The 19,958-nt window shown below is 37.9% G+C and overlaps 1 protein-coding gene across 4 annotated transcripts in view; it reads left to right on the plus strand.

Annotated features, from left to right (window-relative positions):
- Positions 1-19,958, plus strand: part of PTBP3 (polypyrimidine tract binding protein 3) — a 101,299-nt gene that overhangs the window by 20,677 nt on the left and 60,664 nt on the right. For 2 of the 4 annotated variants that reach the window (XM_082655712.1, XM_082655710.1), the window contains one exon: positions 12,064-12,148. In XM_082655712.1, coding sequence (XP_082511838.1) covers positions 12,115-12,148 — 34 coding nt within the window. In that variant the 5' untranslated portion in view covers positions 12,064-12,114. The remainder of the gene's footprint in view (positions 1-12,063; positions 12,149-19,958) is intronic. The other 2 variants (XM_082655713.1, XM_082655711.1) reach the window with 1 other exon arrangement.

Genomic DNA, 19,958 nt, shown 5'->3' on the forward strand with positions numbered 1-19,958 from the left:
CCCCACCCCCACCCCATGATGTCTTCATGATTTGGTTTGTTAAAGCCTTTTTGTTTAATGTTAATTTATTTACCTGTGGTACAGAGAGTCTTTTCTTTTACTTTTTAACAATTTCCTTATGTTGATCATCTGTAGTCACTCATCCAAATAAGCTTTCCATCATTTTTTTTTTAGAGTCTTCATTCTGCTTATCTTCCATCTATCTCTTAAACTATAATCTCTTATCATAGCCATCAGACCTTTTGAGAGTGAGGTGGAATAAAATGTGCCGCTTTGGCATGTTGATTATTTTGAATTAAAGATACTTAATAAACAGCCAGGGACTTCCTTCGTGGTCCAGTGGCTAAGACTCAGCGCTCCCAATGCAGGGGGCCCGACTTCAATCCCTGGTCAGGGAACTAGATCCCCCATGCCGCAACTAAACATCCCCCATGCCGCAACTAAAAGATCCTGCATGCCTGCAAGTAAAAGATCCTGCATGCCGCAGCTAAAGATCCCAACGTGCCGCAATTAAGACCCGGCGCAGCCAAATAAATATATAAATAAATAAATATTTTTTTAAAAAAAGAGGAAAGAAACAGCTGTTGCAAGAAGGACACTGACCCTCCTTGGTCCCCCTGAAAACAGGAAATAAATCTCTCAAGTGAAAGTATCCTCCTTATACTAGGAGAGTAGAAGGCATCCTTATCACCAGAGATAGGAAATTCAAGGCAGAGAAGGGTGACTAAACAAACTTTGTTACTTCTTTATTAATTTGCTACCCCAAGCCCCGCAGACCCTTTGTTTTGTCAAATCTTCACAAATAATTGTTTCTTTGTCTAAAAGGTATAAAAACTGCATGCTTTTGTCACTTCTTAGAGTCTCATATCTTTATGAGCTCCTGTATGTATGAAATTAAATTTTGTTTTTCTCCTGTTATTCTGTCTCATGTCAGCTTAATTATTAGACCAGCCAAAGAACCTAAAAGGGAAGAAGGCAAAAGTTTTCCTCCCCTACTAGACAGATACTCAGTTTTACCTAGGTCTGCATTGCTTTTCCTTGACTATAATAGAAAATTACTTTTCAGACACTTAGCATATAACTGTTAAGCAAGTAGTCTGTAATTATAGGCAGTGATGTGTTTTCAGGAGAAAGAATTTATGTCTAGGAAAGAAAAGTTTTGTTTTTTTTAAAGAAGGGAATCTTTAAAGTAACAGAACTGATTGTGTTTTTCTCACTTTTTACAAAGCTTACAAAGTAATATGACTCTTGGGATTTGAGCTTTATGATATTTAAAAACCTTTATTTTCTGTAATCTGAAAATGAATCCTTGGGGGAAAAAAGCTTAGCCAGTAAATTTTGATTATCAGAATATTTTTTTTATGACTGCATTTTCAAATGTAAGCTCTTTTTTCTTTCTTTTGTTTATCATATCCTGAAATTATTAGGGTCCAAAAGTTACCAGTTTTTTTAAAGTATCATAATTATTTGAGATATGTGTTGTTTATTCTGTATGTTAAATGGTAAACCCCATCTCTGATATGAAACAATTTCCAGATATGAAACTTTTGGATCAAATATTTTAATTTTTCTTATTGTGTAATAAGACAATAAAAATAAAAATAGGCATTCCATCACTTCACTGGATACTATAGAGTTTGCTTTATTCATGCATTATTCTACACATATTCTTTTTGAAAGTTCTTCCTATTACTGTTGAAAGATCTAGTAGAATTATCAAACTTAAATGATTTTATTTTGAAGGCTCTGTAATGTTAACCATTTCCTTATTATAATAGTTTATATTTTGTGTAGAAACATTGAATGTGACAGTTAAGATGTTGCATTAATTTACTTAGTATGCCATATAAATTTAAGTTAGTTTTTCCAGTTTTTCTGTGTTTGACTATTTGATCACATTTTTAGACTAAATTTTTCTTTTACAGTTAGAAATCCAAATGGTGATTTAGAGGTGAAGAATAAAGGTTTAGAAAAATCTGTTAAATGAATAGTTTTATTATATGTGCTCTACTGATTCATCATTTTTCCATGAGAGGAATTAGGCCAACTGTGAAGTTAGGGAACACAGTCCACAAAAGACTCCCCTCACTTCTGACAGAAATTGTAAGTCCTGGGGGTTTCCAAAACCACCCTCTGGTCCCATAATTTGCTAGAAGAACTTACAGAACTCACTGAAAGCTTTTGTACTCTTCATTACTGGTTATTACAGGGAAAGGATATAGATTTGAATCAGCCAAGGGAAGGAACACATAGGGCAGAAGTCTGGGGAAGTATCAAACACAGAGCTTCCTTTGTCTTCTCCCTATGGTGTCAGGACACATCACTTTCCCAGCATCAGTGTGTGACAGTACTCATGGAGTCAAACCGGGATGCTTACCGTGCTTTGGTGATTACATTTTTATTGAGGGGCTCCTTTATGTAAGCATACTTGATTGCTCTTGAGGCTGATCTTAGTTAAGTCTCCTCTAGCCCCTCCAGGCGTGTCCTGACTCTAAGACTGTCTGGTGACCCAAAGCCCCTCGAGTTAAAAAAAAAAAAAGACACTTTCTCAGGCATGACCTTACAGGGGGTTTAGAGATTACCTCCCAGAAGGAGGGGGCAAAAGCCAGACCTCTCTTTGAACAGGGTTAAATTCTTTACAGACTGTGAGCCAAACTCTGAGTAGTATTAAAAGTGTCCAGAATTAGAGTCATGTGCCAACTCTAACAATATTTGAAAGACCTCTATAGAAGTAAAAATGCTTCTTAGTAGTCACTTGTAGTGTAGTAGGAACTTGAAGTTACTATATACTGTTAAGCAGAAATTTGAGATTTCTTGGCAGTTATACCATCTTTTACCTTCACTCAAAAAGAAAAAAATTGTTTCTTTTATTTCTTAATATTTATTCTATGGATAGAACATAAAATATGGAAAATGCTATATTCTAAATTAATACAGCATAACTTATGGTATCAATAAATTACAAGTGATGCTAATATTTAGTAATAGGGTAATAGTTAGTATGCAATTATAGAATTTTAAGAATCCATTAAAAATAATTATGGAGACTGTAACAAGGTGACAAAAGCTTATCAGTTAAAAGGATTACAGAGAGGAACATAGATTCATATTATAACTTTGTACAGTGCATGTTACGATAAAACAGGGGGCTTCCCTGGTGGCGCAGTGGTTGAGAGTCCGCCTGCCGATGCAGGGGACACGGGTTCGTGCCTTGGTCCAGGAGGATCCCACATGCCGCAGAGCGGCTAGGCCCGTGAGCCATGGCCGCTGAGCCTGCGCATCTGGAGCCTGTGCTCTGCAACGGGAGAGGCCACAACAGTGAGAGGCCCGCGTACCGCAAAAAAAAAAAAAAAAAAAAAAAAAGATCTATCAAAATGAAAAATGATCTAGCTAATTAATATCTACAGATCTTTTCCTGAGATAATTGGATAAGTATGCAAAGATGCTTAAATGAGGATTGTTATAGAGAAAAATTTGACCTCCTTTTTCTCTATAAACAAATATCATCAGTGTTCTGCAGGAAAAGTTCTAATGCCCACATGCTTTATTCTTTCTCATTCTCAAAGGTTAATCATAAATGGGACTTTATTAAATCTCCTTTGCAATCCTTACATTTTGATTTTATTAAAATCCAGTCTTTTATCAATTCATCTGACAGAAGGAAATTTCCTTTTTGTTAGTATCAAAAAGTTTGTTTCTTTCTAAAACGTTAGAAAGTTTCCTTTATTGAAAGAATATCTTTCACATTTAGGAGATTGCTGTTCAATACTAATTACATTGCATACATATAACTATTGGCATATATAGCTTTTGAAGAGGATTGAGTAATGAATCATTAGTATTTATTTGCCACTGTTTAATGAGAGGTGTGTATATTAGAAATATTAATCCTCGGAGCAACCTATGAGTATGGGTACCATTATGACCCTCATTTTGCAGGTGAACAAACTGAGCCTTAGGTTAAATAATATGTAGTATCATATAAAGGTAACTTTGTGTAGCATTTTCAAACCTAGATCTGGTCTGCTCCAGAAGACTACATTTTAAACTGCTGTACTATTATGCTTCTGTGTTCATTACAGAATCTGTTTATAGTAGTTCTCAGTTGGCTACACGTTAAGAGCTTTGGAAATACAGGTGCTCAAACCTCAGCCTAGAGCTACTGATTAAGAATCTCTGGGGTAGGACCTGGTATATAGTATTTATTTTAAACTTGGATATGTGATTTTAGTCTATAGCCAAGGCAGAGAGCCATTATATTGTACCTGACACTATGTTATAGGGCATGGGGGAATATAATGAAGTTATAAGGCACAATAATAGATCTCAGAGTAGCTGGGAAAAAACTGTGTACATATTTGACAAAGTGTGTGATATTGATGGTTATATACATAGGAAGAATATATTACGTGAAGTGTACTAAAACCTAGAATCTTGCACATTTTAATGTTGAAAGACAATCAAAATTCAGGTCAGTCTCTTCACTTTGGGGTTGAAAAATTTTCCAGATGTGGTATTAATTATCTCTGACCAGTAGGTAGGACTGGATATGTTGTGAAGAGACAGTGTTTGAGGCAGGAGAATAGCATAAAAAGTAGCAGAAATAAAGATGATGTATTTGGGGAAAATTACAAGACAGGAGTGTTATTGTGAGTAGGAGGAGCTTTTAATCACCATCACAATACATTTAGACTTGATTCAATAAGCAACAAGGAATAATTTCACTTTAATAGTTGATTGGAGATTTGTTAGGAAGTTAGGTAACAGTTTATTGAATGAGATAGAAACAGAAAGAACGATGAGTAACTCATTTCTCTCCTCATATTGAAACTGAAATGGCATGTGTGCATTAAGTAGACCCCAACTTTTTTGGATTCTTAGCTGACAAGCCTTGTCTGGGGCAGACCTGTGTTAACAGTTTAACACCTTCTCTAGATGCCTTTTTTTGTTTGTTTTGTTTTTTGTTTTTTGCGGTAAGTGGGCCTCTCACTCTTGTGGCCTCTCCCGTTGCAGAGCACAGGCTCCGGCCGCGCAGGCTCAGCGGCCATGGCTCACGGGCCCAGCCGCTCCGCAGTGTGTGGGATCTTCCCGGACCGGGGCACGAACCCGTGTCCCCTGCATCGGCAGGCAGACTGTCAACCACTGCGCCACCAGGGAAGCCCCTCTAGATGCCTTTTAAGTAATCTCGTGTAACTCCAAGAAAGTGCTTTCCTGAAAATTTGTTCTTTCTAGCTTTTTGATAATGAAATTACAGAGTAAGAATTGGTTCCTCTCAGCAGGTAACTTCTTTGGAGGGTGGAAAGATGTTTTGCACTTTTGGTTCTCTTATCCTCTCTTTGAAACATCTGACTTTTGTGACACTGCTTTATTCTTGTTTTTCACAGATCTGTCTTTTAACTCCTTTGGTAGAATTCTGATTTGTCTCTCCCTTGAGCTGTTGTATCCCTTTGTATTTTGTTTAGGAGAGGCTATAATATTTTCCTAAAAACTTTTCATTTTACAAAGAACCATTTGCTCGTAACATAAAGTTGTGTCATTTTTCTGTTGTATGTTATCTTTTGATTCCTTCCTTTTCCTTATGTATAGATTCCCATAAGGAACTCCTGTGGTTGTTCTTTGAATGTTGCTTGTTTTTGAAGGGACACCTTCTGGACCACCATTGTATACAAGGAGAGTGTGAGGGATGAGCTCTGAGAATGAGCTGTGGTAATTGACAGCTTGACCAGTCTTTTCTTATCCACTCTTGAGGGTTGAACACAGTGATGATGGTGATGACTATTCTAGGCTGGCAACAAGTCTTTCAAGTCAGTAGGAAGCCTCTGGCTCAGAATGATGTTATCTCTCCATAGTTGTGTTTTGTTTTGTTCTTAACTTTTTATTTTGAAAAAATTAGAGATTCACAGCAAGCTGTAAAGGTACTACAGAGAGGTCTTGTGTACCTTTCACAGTTTCCCCCAATCATTACCTCTTACTTACTTACACTATCAAAATAAGGGCATTGGGTTCCCGTGCATTTCTTGTTTGTTTTGTTACTAAAACACTGTGCCAAGCCCTGAGAGGGTGGCACCCCCCAGTGTGTAACACATCTTGTGTCTCTGTAGCCTCTAGCAACTCGTATCTTTTGAACAAATCCACTTTGGCATGGGGACAACTCAGAATGCAGTTGACAAAACTGACTCCGAAGCAGGCACTATTTGAGCACGCCCCTGTAGAATACTTGTTTGCAACTTGCTGACTTCCGTTGAAGCACGTGTGTGTGTGTGTGTGTGTGTGTGTGTATGTGTGTGTGTGGTGGGGGGGGCTGTGCACGTGTGTATGTGGGCTGAGTCCTGGTGGGTCTAGAAACTCTACTCGCCTCCCAAGAGCCATTCGATCCTAGGAGAAGCCCCCGCTGGCCAAACTACACAGATCTGGAGGGCCTTGGGTGGACCCCAGAGGCAGGCTCGCAGTTGGAAACCAGGCGCGCTGTCGTGCTGTTGCTGGGGTCCTGAGCGCTGCCGTTCACCCCAGAGCCGACGCGGCCTTCCAGGCAGGCACGGCCTGGCATTTGCCTCCCTGCTGCAGCCGGCTCCTGGGTTCTGCAGGATGGGCTCCGCGGCCACACGGCCACCTGCCTTCCCTGGCTAACTTTCCTATGCACAGAGGGGAGGCGTGTGCGGGCGTGAGGTGCGCCTCCGTTTATAACGTGGCTGCAGCACCCTCACTTCCCGGCCTCAGGTGAGATGTTGATTGATTATTGCTGAGTAACTTCTCGTGGTAGAAACCAGATTTCTTTCAATATATTACATATGGATGTACACACTCATGCGAAATATATGTACTTCGAGGGGATCTATTTATGTTCCATTGGGAGTCATTCTTTCCTATGAGGAGTCTCACCCGCTGCTTTGTGTGTTTGGTCAGATTCCTGGCACGTTTTGTTTCCTGTTGTTTAGTGAAGATGCTCTTTCTGGGGAAAAAAACCCAAAACAACAACAATAGGGTGGGATAGGGAGGGTGGGAGGGAGACGCAAGAGGGAAGAGATATGGGGATATATGTATATGTATAGCTGGTTCACTTTGTTGTACAGCAGAAACTAACACACCATTGTAAAGCAATTATACTCCAATAAAGATGTTAAAAAATAATAATAAAATAAATTATTTAAAGAAAACAGCAACAAAAACAAGGGCATTGACATTGATACAATGCCTGTGTATAGTTTTGTTTCATTTTATTGCATGTGTAGGTTCATGTAATTCTCACCACAGAACTAATCCCTCACCGCAAAGATCTCCCTCATGGTACCCTTTTATAATCATACTGACTATCTCTCCCAAGCTTCTCTGCCCCCTGGCAACTACTAGTCAGTTTTCCATCTTTATAATTTTGTCATTTTGAGAGAGTTATATAAATGAAATCATAGAACATGTGAGTTTTTGTGTTGAGCATGTGATCTTTTGAGATTGCTCTTTATGTTTAGTTTTTTAAGAAACCACCAAACTTCTCAGAGTGGCTGTACCATTTTACATTCCTTTCAGCAGTGTATGAGACATCCAGTTTCTTCCACATCCCTCACCTGCATTTGGCATTGTCACTATTTTTTATTTTAACTGTTCTGATAAGTATGTAGTGATGTCATGGTCTTAATTTTTATTTGAAGTGATCTCTGTGGTTTTGATTTGCATTTCCTTAGTGACTCATGATGTTGTGCATCTTTTCATGTGCTTATTGTCTGTATATTTTCTTGGAGAAATGTCTGTTCAGATCCTTTGCCTATTTTTAAATTGCATTATTTTCTCTTTTTATTATTGAGTTACAAGAGATTACGTTCTGGGTACCAGTCCCTCGTCAGATAATAGATTTGCAAATATTTTCTCCCATTTTCTGGCTTGTCTTTTCATTTTCTTGATGGTGTCCTTTGAAGTACAAAAGTTTTTACTTTTTATGAAGTCTAATTTATTTTTATGAATGTATTTTTTTTTCTTTTGTCACTTGTGCTTTTGTTACCAAGGAACCATTTCCTAACCCAAAGCCACAAAGATTTACTTTTATGTTTCCTTTTAAGAGTTTTACAGTTATAGTTTTACATTTACGTATACACCCTTCTTGAGTTAATTTTTGCATATGGTGTGAGAAAGGGGTCCAATTTTCATCTTTTGCAAGTAGATACATAGTTTAGATATATAATTTAGTTGTGACTACTTTTTGAACTCTATGTAAATGCAACAATGTAGTATGTATTATTTTGTGATGGGTTTCTTAACATGAGATTTTTGTATGTTATTGTGTAGAGCAGTAGTTCATTCTCCTTACTGTAAATCATTGAATGAATTTACAAAGATTTGTTCATTCTGTAGTTGATGACATTTGATTGTTTCCAGTTTGGTTACTAGAAATAATGCTGCTGAGAACATTCTAATATGTATAGGTGCACATAGCAGGCAATCTCTTGAGTGTATGCATAGGAATAGAATAAAAGAGATCCTAGGATACTTATATATTCAACTTTAGTATATTGAATCAGTTGTACCAATTTACACTCCCACTAGCAACATATAACAGTTCTCTCACTTCACATTCTTATCAAAACTTGATATTGTCAGCCCTTTTAATATGTTTGTATTTCATTGAGGTTTTAACTTGCATTCCCCGATGACCATTGAGGTTAAGCATCTTTTCATACGTTTATTGGGTGTGGTATTAGTCATTTAGATATGGTTTAGAAAAACATTTCTTGTGTACTTACAAAGTTGGTGGCTATTATGGAACTATACAGTTATGTTTTTATTCTGGGAATCAGGCTGAAAGAGTAGCTTCTATTTGGGATATGCTCCTCTTGTTTCAGAGGGGAAAAGGAAGAAAAACGGCAGAAACTAACTCTTTCAAAAGTTCTGCTTGGATTTAGGTCATGTCCATACATACTCCATAGGCCAAAGCATAGCACAAAACTGTGCTCAAGGTCAATGGGTCAGGGAGGTATCCTCCACTCAGAGGCATTGAAAGTCACGTGGCCATAGGTGGGGATGAATGATTCTTTCACAGGAAAAGAAGGACACAAATACTCTGGAACAGTAATAAAGTATACCACTTTACTTGTGAGGTGCCTGTTCAACTCTCTTGTCATTTTCTGTTACCTTGATTTTTTTCATATCAGTTCCTAGTGGGGTACCCCCCTGCCAGCCTTTCTTCTTTTTCTTAGTAAGTTCTGGGTATACAATCTTTGTTGGTTATATGTACTGCAGTATTTTCTCCCACTCTATGACTTGCCTTTTTAATCTCCTAATGATGTCTTTTGTTAATAAAATTCTTTTTTAAAAGATTGAGATATAATTAATAAATAACATTATGTTTCAGATCTACAACATAATGATTCAATATTTGTATATATTGTAAATAAAAATTATAACTTCGTTTTTGTATAGTTTATCAGTTATTTTAAATAATTGTGTTTCTTGTTTAAGAAATCTTTTCCTACCACAAGATTATGAAGATACTTTTTTCTGTTATCTCCTAGAGTCTTTATTGTTTTGTCTTTTACGTTTCAATCTGCAGTCCACCTAGAATTAATATTTAGTTGACATTTTAATATACTCCTGCAAGTCTAGAAAAGAGCTCAAGTGATCTCTTAAGTTCGTCCGTCCGTCCGTCCGTCCTTCCTTCCTTCCTTCCTTCCTTCCTTGCCGCGTTGGGTCTTTGTTGCTGCGTGCAGGCTTTCTCTAGTTGTGGTGGGTGGGGGCTACTCTTCGTTGTGGTGCAGTGGCTTTTCTTGTTTCGGAGCACGGGCTCTAGGCACACGGGCTTCAGTAGTTGTGGCGCACAGGCTTAGTTGCACCGCAGCATGTGGGATCTTCCCAGACCAGGGATCGAACGCACGTCCCCTGCATTGGCAGGCGGATTCTTAACCACTGTGCTACCAGGGAAGTCCCTCTAAGTGGTTTCTAAGACCAAATTAATTCAATTTACATGTAGAAAATTGATATTTGATATTGACACTACGCTCATATGTGTCGAAAATATATCTATTAGTAACACATAGTTTATCAAATTCCTCATATATAAAAACATGTTGGGCATGTTTAACTTTTTACTACATTTAAAACTGCAAAAATTCACCTTTCCATATCCACTGGCTGTACGAAGTCTGTCTTTGTCTGCCAATATCTGTATTTCACATATTCTCAGGAAGACCTTTGCTTTTAGTGAGGTCATAATCCAAGTCTTTCTGGAATTTGAGATTTTCAATTTTATTTCATCTCACGTGCTCACTTAGTTCCTTTCTCTTATTCCAAACTGTCTCTATAAACTTACGGGTGAAAGACCAAAGGGAATAATTTCTAGATGTTTAATACAGGAATTGTTTAAATAATTGTATTTATATTATGCAAACGCATTGGTGGTTTGCTTTTCTTCAGCAAAGGCTGAGGTTGTTCCCTGCAGAAGTGGTCCTTACCCCTAAACATTATATCTGTCAGAGCACTGTTGATGTTATAACTTTTGTAGAATAGTTTGGGGATTAGGTTTTATCATCTAGTAGACTGAAATATTTGTTCTTAAAAGTTGACCGAGCTTGGGAATTCTCTGGTGGTCCAGTGGTTAGGACTCCATGCTTCCACTGCGGGGCCCGGGGTTTGATCCCTGTTTGGGGAACTAAGATGTTACAAGCCGTGTGGCACCGCCAAAAAAAAATTGACCGAGAGCTGAACAAACTACCAGTTGAAATAGGTTGTTTTTAAATTTATACATGGTGTTTATTGTACTTCCTAGATATAAACATTTTAATCTTGGTAAAAGACCTTATGGTTTTACAATGAAAAGGCTAGACTGACTTGTCTTTCAGCTTTGACAGTTCAACTCTGGAATTGGTCAAAACTCTTACCTGAAAAAAAGTCTAAATTACTTAAACAGTAGTTGTTTAAGAAATAGTACACAGGGCTTCCCTGGTGGCGCAGTGGTTGAGAGTCCGCCTGCCGATGCAGGGGACACGGGTTCGTGCCCTGGTCCGGGAAGATCCCACATGCCGCGGAGCGGCTGGGCCCGTGAGCCATGGCCACTGAGCCTGCGCGTCCGGAGCCTGTGCTCTGCAACAGGAGAGGCCACAGCAGTGAGAAGCCTGCGTACCACAAAAAAAAAAAGAAAGAAAGAAAGAAAGAAATAGTACACATTAAAGATCATTTTAAGGATTAATGAATTTAAAAAATCACTTATTTAAAGGATTTGACCAATATAGAAATAAATTGCATCTTTGTGTTCAACTTTTAAAAATACACATCTATGAAAAAGTCAAGGGAGTGCTACACAATTATTTGCACGCAAATACTTAAAAATGTACTACAGGACTTCCCTGGTGATTCAGTGGTTAAGAATCCACCTGCCAATGCAGGGGACATGAGTTCGAGCCCTAGTCTGGGAAGATCCCACATGCCGCGGAGCAGCTAAGCCTGTGCATCACAACCACTGAGCCTGTGCTCTAGAGCCCATGAGCCACAACTACTGAAGCCCGCGCCTAGAGCCCGTGCACCGCAACAAGAGAAGCCACCACAGTGAGAAGCCTGCTCACTGCAGTGAAGAGTAGTCCCCACACCGCAACTAGAGGAAGCCTACGCGCAGCAGCGAAGGCCCAACGCAGCCAAAACAAAAAAGTCATCAGTCCTTTATAAAATTATATATATACTACAAAACTTAACATACTTAATATACCAAAATGTATTTAAAATATACTAAATATACTTAAAAATATACTACAAAAACAATGTCAGGATTCAACCCCTAAGTATGGTTTTTGACACTTCAGATGTAGTATCTCAGAGAATTGAGTTTCATTCAAAAGGGTTGTGGGATTATGCCCCCAATTATGTGATGGCAATTCTCTTTTTTATAACTAACAATCATGTGGATGTTCAATAATTTTTGTTTACTATTAAGTTCACTTCCAACCTTTAGATTTTATGATTCTTGAAGACTTCCCCTTAAGTGCCTTGATATTCAGATTAAGTAATATTAGCTTTTAATATTTTTAGTAGTAAATATGGACCATTATCCAAGACTTGTTTTATTAACAGAATATTGCTCTTGCTTTTCAGCGGGGATCTGATGAGCTTCTTTCTTCCGACATCGTTAACGGACCTTTTACCATGAACAGTTCCACTCGTTCTGCAGGTGTGTATGGTGAGTTTTCATTTTTTCAAAATCTGAGATGTTTTCTTTCTCTGGCTTTCAAAAATTTTCTTTTCACCATGTTCTTATTTTGCTCATCTTATAAACATGCAGTGCTATTATTTACAACAAAATCTAAAATTTGTGGCAGTGAAGTTCATATAGATGAAATTATTAGTTACAGCACTTAAATTTTAAGCATTAATTTGGATTTAATTAGATAATTACTTTTTTGACTGACATTCTTTGTAACATAGTTGTGATAAAATTATCACAGTAAGTAAAATTATCACATAGTTGTGATAAAATTATCAGTAAGTTGGTGATCTAGAACTATTGAGTAAAAGAGCTAGATTTAAAAACTTGTGTTGAATGATGATGGATTTAGAGTAGAAGTATTAAAACTATAAGTTCACATGATTTTAAAAATAAATGTTCTTGAAATTTAGGGACTATAAAATGAATTGGAGGAGTGCAATACTTGAGAGAGAGTGAGCAGTTAGGGGGCTATTGCTGTATAAGAAATCCTAGTAAGGGTGGAGAATTTGTACTATAGCAGTAGTAGTTGTGATGGTGAGAATTAGAGAACTTAACAGAAGGTGAAATAATTGATGGTAATTGGTGATTAATCGAATGTTTGAATAAGGAATTCCATAGATGATTTATAGGTTTAGACTTAGATAATTGGATAGCTGAATTGTGGTGCCTTCATTTATATTAGAAAGTACAGGAAGAGCAGGGTTGGACAATATGGCAGGTTCAGTTTTTTTTGTCTTTTGTTTTTTTTTTGGCCGCATGGCATGTGGGATCTTAGTTCCCCGACCAGGGATCGAACCCACACCCCCTGCATTGGAAGCACAGAGTCTTAACCACTGGACCGCCAGGGAAGTCCCCAGATTTTTTTTTTTTTTTTTTTTTTTTGCGGTACGCGGGCCGTTGCGGAGCACAGGCTCTGGACGCGCGAGCTCAGCGGCCATGGCTCACGGGCCCAGCCGCTCCGCGGCACGCGGGATCCTCCTGGACCGGGGCACGAACCCGTGTCCCCTGCATCAGCAGGCGGACTCTCAACCACTGCGCCACCAGGGAAGCCCAGTCCCCAGATTTTTATATATTGATTTGAGGTTCCTCTGGGGACATCCAGATGGAAGTGTGAGATAAGTAGTGGGTTCTGGTCTCAACATCATAAGAGAAATTTGGAAGTCAATATCATAATACACTTAACAACTGAAGCCATGAGAGTGGAGAGTCTCAGAAAAGGTGAGATCTTTATCCAGATGTTTTGGTGTTATAGGGAGTTAGGGAATGAGTAGACCTCACTTTCCAGACCCTGAGTTACATGATGTTTGGGAGAGTGAACAACCTTTATGTGAAGACCCTGTAAGAGAAGTGAACCAGGTTCAGTTAAGACAAAAGATGTAAAAATCCAGTGAAGAGATTAAGAATATTTGGGAATTGGTCAGCCATGGTACATTGCTCTAGAAGACTAAATGGAAGGATTTTGTAGGCAGGACAGCAGCAGGGGGTTTGTTCATGTGGAAGTGTGAACAGGGTACTTAGAGCAGGAGATTAAAGCAGCTTTCTCAAAAATGACCTGGCATCAGAATCACCCGGAGGGCTTGCTAAAGCACAGTTGCAGAGTCCATCCTCAGAATTTCTAATTCAGTAGATCTGGAGTGGGTCCTGAGAATTTGCATTTCCACAAGTTCACAGGTAATGATGATGCTGCCATATGAGGAACCACACTTTAAGAGGTAGTGCCAGGGAACCACACTTTAAGAGAACTGCTGAATGGAGGAAATGCTAGAAGTCTGAAGTTCCTAAACCTGATTATCCTCTTGATCTGGTAGGCTTTTAAGAAAATTTCGGCCCTTACTCCTAGAGTTAACAGGACATCTAGGGTGGGACCCATGTATTCTTTTTTTTATAAATTTATTTATTTTTTAATTTATTTTTGGGTGCGTTGGGTCTTCATTGCTGCGCGTGGGTGTCTCTTGTTGCAGCGAGCGGGGGCTGCTCTTAGTTGCAGTGCATGGGCTTCTCATTGTGGTGGCCTCTCCTGCTGCAGAGTACGGGCTCTAGGCACGTGGGCTTCAGCAGTTGTGGCACTCAGGCTCAGTAGTTGTGGTTCACGGGCTCCAGAGCACAGGCTCAGTAGTTGTGGCGCACGGGCTTAGTTGCTCCGCAGCGTGTGGGATCTTCCTAGATCAGGGCTCAAACCCGTGTCTCCTGCATTGGCAGGAGGATTCTTAACCACTGTGCCACCTGGGAAGCCCTTGTTCTTATTTTTAAAACTGAGGTCAGTTTGTTTGGTCATGTTTACAAACTACTGGGATGGATGACCAGAAGGACTGACATCCTGATTGATTGATTACTTAGGAAAAGAAGTATGAGCTGTGAGTTTAGCTGGCATCAGTAGTCTGCTGTGTTTTGCTTTTATGTTTTCAATTTCTTCTTGTATCCCATTCCATTCTAGGTTCAGTGTTTTTCTTCTTAAAGCACATCGTCTTTAGTAGCTATTTCAGCAAAACTCTATAAATGGTAACCTCTTAGACTGACTAAAAATGTCTATTTTGATATTACTATTGAATGGTAGTTAGCTATTTAGAATTCCAGGTTGACAGTTATTTTCTCTCAGTACTTTGAAGGTATTGTTTTATTATTCTTTTGGCATCTGTTGTTGAGAAGTCTTTTGTCAATCTATTATTATTTTGTAGATAGTATTAGTTCTCTGTAGTTGTTTTAACATTTTTCTCTTTAATTTTATTCTGTGGTTTCTCTAGCTGTGTCTAGGTGTAGATCACTAGTTCTCAACCCTGGATGTTCACTAAAATAGCTTGGGAAGCTTTGAAGAAAATACAGACACCTTAACCTACTCCACACCAATTCCAAAATTACAGGAGGGGGAAGGGGGACCTAGGCACTGTTTTTAATTTGTTTCTAAAGTTTCTTAGGTGATACATGTAAGGTGCAGCCAGTGTTGAAGACCATTGCTGCAGACTTACTTTCATTTATTCTGTCTAGGAGTGACCCTACTTTCCAAAGAATTGTTTCCTTTTGGAACTCCAGTTAGACATGTATAGGACCACCTCATTTAGTCCTGCAAGTTGTTTTAACCTCTTACATTTATTGTCACCTTTTTCTCATTAAGGTCTTGTATTTTGGATAATTTCCTTGAAATGATTTTCTGATTCATTCATTATTTGTTCAGCTTTGTCTAATATGCTGTTTAATCCTTCTATTGAGTAATTGATTTCAAGGCATATATTTTTCATTTTTCTCTGTTTTATTTGATTCATTTTTAAAGATGATCTAGTTTTGTTGTTATTTAGAAAAACAGTATCGTGTTCTTTTTTTATGGTTTCCATTGCTTTTTCCCCCTAATTTTTTAATTATTTAAAACAAAATTTTTATAGTCTCAGATTTTACAATTATGGAGTTCTTTAGGGTGCTAATATTACTTGGTTTTGTATCTGCTAGTATTTGCTTAAGGTATATTATTTTTCCTTGATTCATAATTTTTGGTTGTGAGGTAATCTTTGGCTGAATTATTTTCTTCTTCTGTGAGAATCTTCAGGGAAGTTTTGTGTTTGCTCTGCTAGACTTGCTAGGGTATCACCAGCCCCTAACACGTCCTAATGTATATGTTAATTTATTGCTTTGGGGATTCCTACCAGAAGGGAAGAGAAAATTAAAAATCCAGACATTTACATTCAAATCCATGAACAGAGATAGACTTCCTTGTTAAATATCTGTGATACATGGAAAATTTCTAATTTTAGTTTGCCTTTTATGAGGGGTTGTTGGCCTGCTGACGGGTTTGCCTGTTGATACGTAAAAACTTTTTTTAGGTCACCTATACATTAAAAATACTTCTGTAATGTTTGATTCAGTATTTGCAATTCTCTAAAAGCTTCAAAAACTAAAGATTTTGGTACTCCATTCCTTGACTTCTTTGAATAAATATTTCTAATTGATTTTGAACAAATTGTGTCAAAGTTTTTAGGGCTCATTTATAAACAAGTTAAATCCCTTTGTAAGTTACTTAAGTAGTTCTTCAAAGACACAAATAATTTAAAAAATCACATTGATAATGCATAGCTAAAAGAAAGCCATGTATTGTGTTGAAAGATCTTTTTTGTATTCAGTACAGTCTTCATCACAAAATTTTTGTAGTTCAGTTAATCTAAATGTGGATTTTAAAATATTTGTAAAATTTGACGACTATAATTTTTCTTTCTATCTGTAGAATATTGCTTGTTTGGTAACAAGCTATGTGTGCACCAAATAGATTGCAGATACATGTCTACTTTATGGGACTGTCAGAACACTGTTTTTGCCATGACATCTTGCTGCACCAAAATTTATATTTGTATTATTACCCCAAAGAAGTTTTATTTTTAGCTGAGTTTTTTAAACTGAATTTTCATTAGTGTCACACATTTCACTTTTGATAGAATGACTTCCCAGAAACTTTCCTTTGATTCCATTGAAAGTATTTAATATTATACCATTATTGGGTAATAACTGATTTTCTAATGTTTGCAGATGATGATAAAACTGATACAATTTAACTGTTTGCAAAGTTCTGTTAGTGGTGTCAGTATATTAACATCTGACACTTTATTGTTTACACATGGAGAAGAAACTTTGCAAGTTAAATTAATTCAGAATTACAGATTTATGGATTTACTATAAGATATAAAATGGAATGATTATAAACGTAATTGTATTTCATGTGTAACTGGCCTGTAATTCCCACATTTTCCACAGACTGGCAGCCTGGCAGCCAAATGAATAGCATAGGTAGAAGGTTGAATACTGATGGAAGGAGTTAGGAGCTATCCTTAGCTACTTGTGTCCCACTGCATTTCTTCTCTTTTTTTTTAATTTTTTTAAAATTTAAAAAAATTTTTTTAATTTTCTTTTCAAATTGTTTTCTTTTTTTTTCCTTTGGTTGTGTTGGGTCTTCGTTGCTGCATGCGGGTTTTCTCTAGCTGCGGCAAGCAGAGGCTACTCTTCATTGTGGTGCGCGGGCTTCTCATTGCAGTGGCTTCTCTTGTTGCAGAGCACGGGCTCTAGGCACACAGGCTTCAGTAATTGCAGCATGTGGGCTCAGTAGTTGCTGTGCACAGGGTTTAGGGCATGTGGGCTTCAGTAGTTGTGGCACGCGGTCTCAGTAGTTGTGGCCCACAGGCTCTAGAGTGCAGGCTCAGTAGTTGTGGCTCATGGGCTTAGCTGCTCTGCGGCATGTGGGATCTTCCCAGACCAGGGCTCAAACCCATGTCCCCTGCATTGGCAGCTGGATTCTTAACCACTGCGCCACCAGGGAAGTCCCCACTGCCACTGCATTTCTTTTCTTTTTTCTTCCTTCCTCCCTTCCTCCCTTCCTCCTTTCCTCCCTCCCTCCCTTCTTTCCTCTTTAAATCAAAGACTCTGTGTGTTGTCTGTGAAAAAGTCATGAAGAGATTCCGTCTCACTGGTTAACATTGGTTAACATTCAGATTTAATCACTGTACATGTGGTTTATAAACTACTAGATGAGAGCATGGCAAAAACTGGAAGTTAAAAAAATCAATTGGATCTACTAAGCCTATTCTAGCTTATTTCAATGCAACTGTTAATTTTTTTTCAAAAGAGAAGATGTTAAACTGTACAGGTTGCTACAACAATGATGCCAAATTGTGACTGTCCCAGGCAAACTGGTCGTTCTGCTTAGATATTAATATTCCTTAAGAATATCTCTTAGCCTATAATGGACATATGAACTTTAAATTATTTTGTGTAGTTCTAGAACAGCCCCTCATTCCCTATTCCTTCCCCACAAAATCTTAGGGATTCTGAAACGTTGATCTTTTTGTGTAATTATTTTTCCATCTGGGAATATGGCATGTGAGTCCATGGTTTTAGGTCTTATTTTATGTCCTTTGGTAATTATGAAAATGTTTTATACTTTTCTACATAAATCATATGCTTTTCCTCCTAAATTTAATCTTAGGAATTATGGCAGAGACTGTTTGTTGGGTACCCCAATACTTTCTATTTTCTTTAGCAACAGAGCTCTAATTTTTATCTGGGCACATTGCCACTCAGATTAAATGACTGCTTTTCCAGTCTTCCTTATAGCTAGGTGTGGTCATGTGATTGAGTGCTGTCTAATGAGATATAAGTGGAAGTGTTACTTCTGGGGCATCTCTGCATGGTTTTTTCCTCTTTCGTCTTGCTGCCTGTAGGAGTTCTAGCTTCCATCTGTGAGAAAAGTGCTCCAGAAACCTGCCCTTGAATCTGTTGGTGAATATTAAGCCACACGTGCCTTACCAGTAGGGGTGGTATATCAGCTCTAGCATAAAAGCTATTCTAAACCCACCCTAACAAGACTTAAAAACAAGCTCCAAAACAATTACCTGATCTTAAAGTAACTTAACTTTTTTCCAGAAAGGAGTCTGGCACTTCATTTTTTCCAGAAAGGAGTCTGGCACTTTAAAGGAATAAAACAATTCCAGTGCTCACAATGTTGAGCATTCAATCAAAAATTGCAACCCATAGCTAGGAGAAAAATCAGTCCATAGAAACACACCTAGAAAATAACAGATGATGAAGTTAGCAGCTTTGTACTTTGGAACAGTTATTAAAGTATGTGAAAGGATTTAAAGGAAAATATCAACATAACAGGGAGAAAATGAAAGCTAAAAATCAAATAGAACTTCTAGAGATAAAGTTATAATATCTAAAAAAAAAACATGGCATGGCTGTAACAGCACTAATATTCTGTAAAAGAAATGATCAGTGAATTTAAAGACAGCAATAGAAACTAAAGCACACAGACCAAAAGACTGAAAAAGAAATGAACAGAGCCTTAATAATCTGTAGAACAAAATTAAGTGGTCTAAACATATGTATAATTGAAGTTCCAGAAAAAAAGTTGGGAGTGGGGAAACAAATATATCTGAAGAAATAATGACTGAAAATACTCCAGATATGGTGGAAACTGTAAAGCCACATATCCAAGAAGTTCGGTGAGCCACAGGCAGGATAAACACAGTGAAAACCACACCAAATCTCCTCATAATCAAATTGCTGAAAACCAGGAATGCAGAACAAATCTTAAAAGTAGCCAGAGGAAAAAAGTCACATTTATTCAGAGAAACAAAGATAAGAGTAATGAGAGTGCTTGCCTGAAACTGCAAACCAGAAGACAGTTGAGCAACATCTTTAAAGTACTGTAGATAAATACAATGAAACAAATTCTATATCCAGTTAAAATATTTTTCAAAAATAAAGTTAAAATAAAGCCTTATTTGAGGCATACAAGAGCTGAGAGCATTTGTTAGTAACAGACTTACATTTTATGAAATGGAAAAGGAAATTCCTCAGACTTGAGGAAAATGATACCAGGTGGAAACTTGGATCTACACAAAGTGGTAAATATGTGGATATGTGACTTTTCTTTCTCATTTTTTTTGGATAATTTAAAAGATGATTGAGGGATTCTGGGAAGATGGTAGAGTAAGAAGCACCAGGAGTCTGTCTTTCTACCTAGACAACAATTGCACTGGCAGAATCTGTCTATAACTAATTTGGAACTCTGGAGTCTTTTGAAGGCTTGCAAGTTCCAGGGGAAGACTTGGAAGGTAAATTGTGGTTAATTTTGGTCAATTTTAGCTCTTAGTGCAGCAGCAGCTACCCATCCCTCACGCTCAGTCACATGGCAGGCAACTGTGTGGTTCCAGAGCAGCTTACAAATAGGAGCCAGGGTAGGCAAAAAGGACCTTGTCCTTCAACTTCAAGGGTTCTGTGCTCTGATTGCTGGTGCTTCTTCTGATCA

Source organism: Grampus griseus, assembly GCF_964374135.1.
Source record: "Grampus griseus genome assembly, chromosome: 6".
In the NCBI taxonomy this organism is placed as follows: domain Eukaryota; kingdom Metazoa; phylum Chordata; class Mammalia; order Artiodactyla; family Delphinidae; genus Grampus; species Grampus griseus.